Source organism: Bos mutus, chromosome 16, assembly GCF_027580195.1.
Source record: "Bos mutus isolate GX-2022 chromosome 16, NWIPB_WYAK_1.1, whole genome shotgun sequence".
Classification (NCBI taxonomy): Eukaryota; Metazoa; Chordata; class Mammalia; order Artiodactyla; family Bovidae; genus Bos; species Bos mutus.
This window is the reverse complement of record NC_091632.1, coordinates 49,946,409-49,953,827: the sequence shown is the minus strand read 5'-3', so window position 1 is coordinate 49,953,827 and position 7,419 is coordinate 49,946,409. Positions and strand designations below refer to the sequence as shown.

Below are 7,419 nucleotides of genomic sequence, written 5' to 3'. Positions count from 1 at the left end.
GGATTTTCCAGGCAAGAGTTCTGGAGTGGGCTGCCATTTCCTTCTCCAGGGGATCTTCCCAACCCAGGGATCGAACCCGGGTCTCCCACATTGCAGACAGGCACTTTACCATCTGAGCCACCAGGGAAGCCCTCCTGTAGGTAATAGGAATTAGCAAAGAAGTTCTCAGCAGGAAGATAATTTGATTAGATTAAAGCTTTAGAATGATTACTCAGGTCATACTGAGAAGAACAGATTGGAAAGGGAGGAGACCCAAACCTGGGGAATCAGTTGGTCTACTGCAGTGGTCCTAACAAGGAAAGGTGAGGTCCTGCCTTGAACAGTGCAGAGAGAGAAAACACATATACAGGAGCTACTTAGAAGGTATACTTAGTACAGCTTGGTTGAGAAAAACATATGGGTGGCTAGAAATGAGTCTAAGACAATCTCAGTAATCTGTATTTGGAAACTGACTAGAAGATAAAACCCTATTCAGTGTCACAGAGTAATAGGAAGAGAAGCATTTTGAGTAGCAAGATGTGTTCAGAATTTAAGGACTGATGGTAGCCAGGTGGCAATAACTAAAAAGTTATTTGAAATTCTGAGTAAAGTTTGACTGGAAAATTAAATGCCATTGATGAAAAATATCTTAAAATTTAACTTATAATTGTATAGAAATATAGGAATTTGTTTTCATTTCACTAATAGCAATGGCAAAACTTTTAGCTATACATATATTTCATAAGAATGTTATTTTCATATCCATGAATAGTAATAACAAAATCTTTTAGCTTTACACATAATTAATATATGCATTTTATAGATACCTATTAAACAAAACAAGACAAAACCCCCAAACAACAAAACGAGTACTTTCAACAAATCAGAAAGATTATATTGAAACTGATACAGTCAAATGCTGCTAGAAGCATTGGAAATTGAAATGACATTTTGGGAAGACCATGTCAATATGTTGCAAGAGTTATAAAGATGATCATAGGATTTTGCCTGGTAATCCTACTCCTGGTTATTAAAAGGAATTTATTCAGTGTATACTAATGAAAATTTACCTTATAGATATAATCTACATGACAATAAGTTATAAGGGGATAATTTAATATGTGTGTGTGTGTTTATTGTTGTTAAGTCTCTAAGTCTTGTTCAACATTTTTGTGACTCCATGGACTATAGCCGGCCAGACTCCTCTGTTCATGGGATTTCCTAGGCAAGAATGCTGAAGTGGATTGCCATTCCTTTCTTCAGGGAATCTTCCTGATCCAGGGATCTAACCCGTGTCTCCTGCTTGGCAGGCAGATTCTTTACCACTCAGCCACCAGGGAAGTCCTTTTGTATGAATTTACACAGTAGAAATATGAAGACTATGAAGAAACACGAGAGGATATTTACATTGCTGTAAAAATATCAGTATTTGTAATTGTCACAATTATCCAAACTTATGTATACCAATAGAGACTCATTGAAAAACATTAAAAATAAAAACAATCCGAATGGTAATATTATAATTTTGTTTTACTTTTTTTGAAAATACCTGTGGCAGATTCATTTCGATGTTTGGCAAAACCAATACAATATTGTAAAGTTTAAAAATAAAATAAAATTTTAAATAAATAAATAAATACATTCCAAAAAAAAAGAAAAGAAAATAAAGTTTGTCAGGACAAATTTTCAAAATCTTTTTTTAAAGGTATATGTAGTAAACTACAATAAAGCAAACCTGTGAATATAGACAGGCTACAAACACCCTTATTTAATTGTTTCTTGGCATGTGGAAAGAGTGGAGTAATAAAGGGGATCAATTGAATGGGAGCAAAGGAGAGAAAAGAGAAGAAAAAGAAGGCAGAAGAATGAGAAGTTCGGGAAAGCAGCAGTCTCACTTTGGCTCCCTAAGGAGTCGCCAAGGATGGTGGTGGTGATTTAGTCACTAAGTCATGTCCAACTCTTGCAATCCCATGGACTGTATATAGCTTGCCAGGCTCCTCTGTCCATGGGATTCTCCAGGCAAGAATACTGGAGTGGGCTGCCATTTCCTTCTCCCCAAGGATGGTACCCCAGGCATATTATCCAGTGGTGGAAGCCTCATGCCACAGCGAATGCTACATGAGCTAGTGGAGGAACGGGACCACAGTGACCACCCCACCCCTTTTCCTTTACACCATGTCCCAGTGGGCCATCACACTGACATGGCCTTGGGACATGTGTGCAGTGGAAGGTTTGAATTTAGACTGGTGGCAGGAGATGAGACAATTACATTTCTTTTGTACACACATAAGGTTTCACTAACACTTTAACCACAGGAGGAGAAAAGGCCGCAAGATATGGGGTTAGTGTGAGTGGAGACAAAGGAACTTTTTTTTTCAAACTAAGAAAGCATCAGTATTGCAAAGACTTTCCGTGATTCCACACCCACCTTGAAAGTCCCCCTCTCAGCACAGGAAGTGCGCTGACCACTGGGGGAATAAAAGAGACTCAGAGGAGCGAAGGTCCTCAGCCTCTTGCTGCACAGCTCAGAGGGACCTCAGCCATGAAACTTCTCATCCTGACCTGCCTGGTGATCTGCAGTCTCGCTGCATACACTGTGGAAGGTAAGTCAAAAGTTATTTATGAGATAAGGAATATCTAGGTGTACGGGCAGTGGCCAGGCATTTTGATACTGACTCAGGTTTTGAATGGAGTAAACTACTTTCTCCAAGCTAAGCCTCAGTCTTTCTGTGTGCAAAATGGGTATAGTTTGACACTAGGGAACTTTGTAGATTTTGAAGATAGAACTTGATTACAGTCTGGGCTCCTATTTTTCACAACTAGGGGATTTGGGGTAAATTTCTTAACCTCTCCGGGCCTAGGTTTAATTATCTTTAAGATAAATAACTAATTTGCTTACCTACAATTAAAATGAAATACACTTATGACCATTTATCAGATTTCCAGGCAAATACTAATTTGTTTATTAATGTTAGGTGCAGCATAATGAAAACAACTGTATATACCTTTGAAGCTTTTGTCTATTTAGTATTGATAAATTAAAAAACACTTACCCCTTTGCTGTTCACCTGAAATTATCATAACGTTAATTGGCTATACCCCAATACAAAATAAAAAGTTCAAAAAATAGAAATAGATATACCAGGGATTAAATAATGTGTTTGTTCACATTAACTGCCCCATATCTCAAAAAAATGCTTAAAAATGTAAAGCATTCATGATGGGGGAGTGAGCTAGAGGGTGTATGTTCTGAAGCAAATCAACATTTTGTATTAAAACAGAATTGACTGGAAGCTTGTGAACTCATATTTAGGAAATCCATTTTTACCTTTAAGTGTGTAGGAGAGAATATTATTATTGCTATGAATGTTGTTCCCACTTGTGATAAATTTCTTGAGTTTATAAAAGATCATAAGTATTAACAAATATCAATGACTTATATACAATCAATTAAACTTACAAGACATATTCAGATGAGATTTAGTTACACTGAGACTTGCCTGAACATTCTACACATACTTATTAAAAGATCATTTTTTTTCCCAACTGGTGGGAGTGTATTTTTCCTTATGTCTCTGACAAGAGGGAATATCCTTTGATTATAAACAACTCAGTTAACTCGCCTTTCAACCTCTTAATCTGCAGCCTTCTTACTTAGACTAAAATAGATCATGCATCTGCAAGGGTGCCCATAAATAGAGATGGCACTGTTTGGAACCCCCTGAAATTGGGCCCTGAATAAAAAAATATTGTTGAAATGAAAAGGTTTATACCAAGTGTTGTCTAAACCATGGCTAGCTGGCATTTTTCTGGGAAAATAGGCTGCTGTATGATGGAAACCATGAATGAATAGGGGAATGAAGACTGATGAGGATTGCAGACATTTGAGTATTTCCCTTTCACTGGCTCATAAAACATTTAGCATTAAAAATAAATTGGCAAATACAGAGGGGAAAGAATGTGCAGGCTAGATATTGAGTGATGGAAAGAGGGAGATGAAGAGCAATGTTAGTGAACACCTGCTCAGTTTCATGATTATAAAAACCTTCTGATTTCAGCAACACTATGTCAGAAAGCTCAGATTTGATCATTATCGACTATTGTTTTAGATGCTTTTTGGCTTAATATTTCTCAGAGAAATATTCTGTTAGAATATTTGCTTCCCTGAGAAGCAAATACCAGTCTCTTCATCTTAGGAGAAAATAGGCACACAGAAACCTTCATTAGATTTTAGCAAATCTGTAACATTATTAACCCTCCCATGATATTTTTCCTTTCTCCAATGTAAGATGTTCTCAAAACTGAAAAATTTAATCTCCTTTTAGTCCTTCTATTGAGGATAAGAACCTTATGAACTACTTCCTTTATATCTTTCACATTTTACCATTTAAAATAACACCTTAGTGATTCAGTCAAAAATGAGCTACCTCTCCCATGTTTAATATTGACTGTCCCAAACTACTCTTTATCAGGTCACTCTTTGTTATTTGACTGATGACACTCCAACATTTATATTATTAGAAATTATACTTTATTTTTGTTTGCTTGGTTTTTTGTTACAGGTGTGGGGAGTGAAGTTCTAGAAAAGAGCATCTGTGTGAGTCTGACTACACAGCGACTGCCAATTAAAAACATCAAGACCTACACCATCAAGGAGGGCTCCATGAAAGCAGTGATGTGAGTTTCTCTCCCCAAAGCTGGGCTTGATGGAACACAGTGTACAGAAATGCCACCCTCCTCGGGAAAAATAAGTTAACAAGGAGGAAGACCTCAACTTAGCCAACTGTCCTTTTGGTTTTCCATATTAACCATGTCTTTGTGTAGCCCCAAACAATGATGATGACAAAAAAATTGGCAACCAAGTGAAGACTGTCACCATCCTTTCTGATTTATCTTAACAGAATAATCAGACTGGGAACCAGATGAATAATATGCTCGTCCCGGAGGGTTAGGTTTAGAGATGTTTGGATCAGATCAGGATTTGAGCACAGAGCCACACTGGTGTGGGATGCCTCCCTTTCCATCCCACCCACGTCCCTGCCTTTCTCTTCCTTTTTGGTGTTCTGGAGTAGAATGCCATATTTTATCAGTTGCTACATCTCAAGGAATAGTGTCAACAACTAGCCTACATGGTACCATTCTCTTTCTAGTATTTCATTTTTAAAATAGCAACACTTCCCAAAATATAATTACAACTTTACCACCAAAAATATGATAAACCACTCTTTGCCCAGAAAATAAGATGAGTGTGTTTAGATTTCAAAAAGAAAAGACATGTAATAAATAACCTGCTGCTGCTGCTGCTAAGTCGCTTCAGTCGTGTCCGACTCTGTGCGACCCCATAGATAGCAGCCCACCAGGCTCTCCCATCCCTGGGATTTTCCAGGCAAGAGTACTGGAGTGGGGTGCCATTGCCTTCTCCAATAACCTAGATGGCTTCAAATGTCTAGTTTAATTGCATCATTTGGTAGAAATGATGAGAAAAGGAACCTGCACAAAATTCTGAACAAGGAATCTGGGTATTATTTGGAGCTATATTTTCTTCATGAAGAAAATAGATTGCAGAAGAAAGATTTTTTTGAAGATCTAATGGAATCTAATTTTCATTCCAGATCTATCTGGAATACTTATTTTTCCAGTCATTTCTGCACAAGGTCTCTTTTATACAATCTGATCTTAACTTTTGGTCCCAAGGCTTTGAAGATGTGACTAATTTTGCCTATCTTTTCCTTGCATTGCAGATTCATTACCAGACGTGGCCTTAAAGTCTGTGCTGATCCCCACGTTGACTGGGTGAAAAAAGCCGTCCGAACAATAGACAGGTCCACCAGGAGAAATGTGAGCCAGAGCAAGCCTACACAAGCCCAGCAATCCCCCAATACAGCTGTGACCCTGACTGGGTAGTGACCTTCCAGCACCTTGTCCCTTCCCTAGCCAGCCACCTCATTTCCCTTTAAAGCTCATGGACTTATTACATTATATTCACCTTTTATAAAAGTGCTGCATGAGTCTATTTTCTTAGATTTTTATTTTTTTATGTCCTTCATATTCATACAGATGCTCTAATTAATAAATATTTATTATTAAGAATGGTCCCAAAGTGTATTCATTACCTAGTAGGGAAGGTAATACATCATTTGTGTCCCTTTTCTGTCATAATTGTACTTCCTGTTGATAGTATCCATGATGGGAGAGATTATGGTCAGTGTTTATCAGAGATGAAAGCTATACTCATCATTTTTAGGCTTTAGCATGAAATGATTCTCTACACATGAGTCATAGGTGGCAACTGTAACAACGACAATTTTAGCTCTATTTAAACCTGTCTTCATAATGGAGTTCTATTTTTATGGATTAAATGGAAAAATGATCCAACTGCTACTGGTTCCCCATTATGAGGATTCACTACTCAAAAAGAAGCTTCATCAAGCTTGATCTTGAGCACATTCTCATACTTCTGGGTTTCATTTGATCTATAAAGGAAAGAAAGAAAAGGAAAGGACACAGCTTGTCAGTTCTTTCATTTGTCACAGTAGCAAAGATTATACTTTTAATGAAAACATACTTTATTCAAACAAAAATAATTCTTCCCAAATTGGGCAATGAGCTTACTGCCTTTCTGTGGTTTTCACAATCATCACTACTCTAGTTATCAACACACCATGCTTTTTTTCCTTTTGGCCAGTAAGTTTTCAGTATCCCAACACTGTCATTTAGAACATTTGTTGAATATGACCGCAATTTGCATTAAAGTTTTAAAAGTTTTAATAAACATTACTTCATCTACTCACTAAACATCTCAGATTCATGCCCTCCTATATTCTCATTAAATTGTTCATTTGATTCATGTTTATGATTCCATTATTCAAGTAGCTGATAGTTTATACATCCACTTCTATCTGACTTTAAATAGTTAAGAAACTGATCAATCCTTGATAGTTTCAAAGGAAGGGAAGGAATTAACTGTTCTCTAGTCCTAAGGGGACAACCAGCAATATCAAGTGTTTTCGGAGGGTAACAAACTGAGGGCATTTGGGAGGAATCAAATCACGTCTAGTCAGTCATCCAACTATTCACCAGAGAGAAACTGATTAAAACATTCTTCTTAGCCAGGAGTGGGTTATCTGTCATTTCTCACTGCTATTTTTTTACAATAATGTTCAAAACTGGTCTTAAAGGAAACACAAAGAAAAAAACACCTGTTTTATGAGGGGTAAAACCTAGCAAATCACAGAAGATGAAAGAAATGTTTCCTGATTGAACATGTACTTGAATTTCTGAAATGTCTCCCAAGTGCTAGAAATTTTCAGATCAGTTTAGTCACTCAGTTGTCTGAGTCTTTGTGACCCCATGGACTGCAGCATGCCAGGCCCTGTCCAACATCAACTCCCAGAGCCTACTCAAACTCATGTCTATTGCACTGGTGATTCCATCCAACCA

The 7,419-nt window shown here is 37.3% G+C and overlaps 1 protein-coding gene across 1 annotated transcript; it reads left to right on the top strand.

Moving 5' to 3' along the window:
* Positions 1-2,367: 2,367 nt before the first annotated feature.
* Positions 2,368-6,061, top strand: LOC102285534 (lymphotactin). The gene is made up of 3 exons (XM_005897194.3): positions 2,368-2,582; positions 4,542-4,656; positions 5,721-6,061. The coding sequence occupies exons 1-3, from the start codon at positions 2,522-2,524 to the stop codon at positions 5,881-5,883; spliced, it is 339 nt and encodes a 112-aa protein (XP_005897256.1). The 5' UTR covers positions 2,368-2,521; the 3' UTR covers positions 5,884-6,061.
* Positions 6,062-7,419: the final 1,358 nt, after the last annotated feature.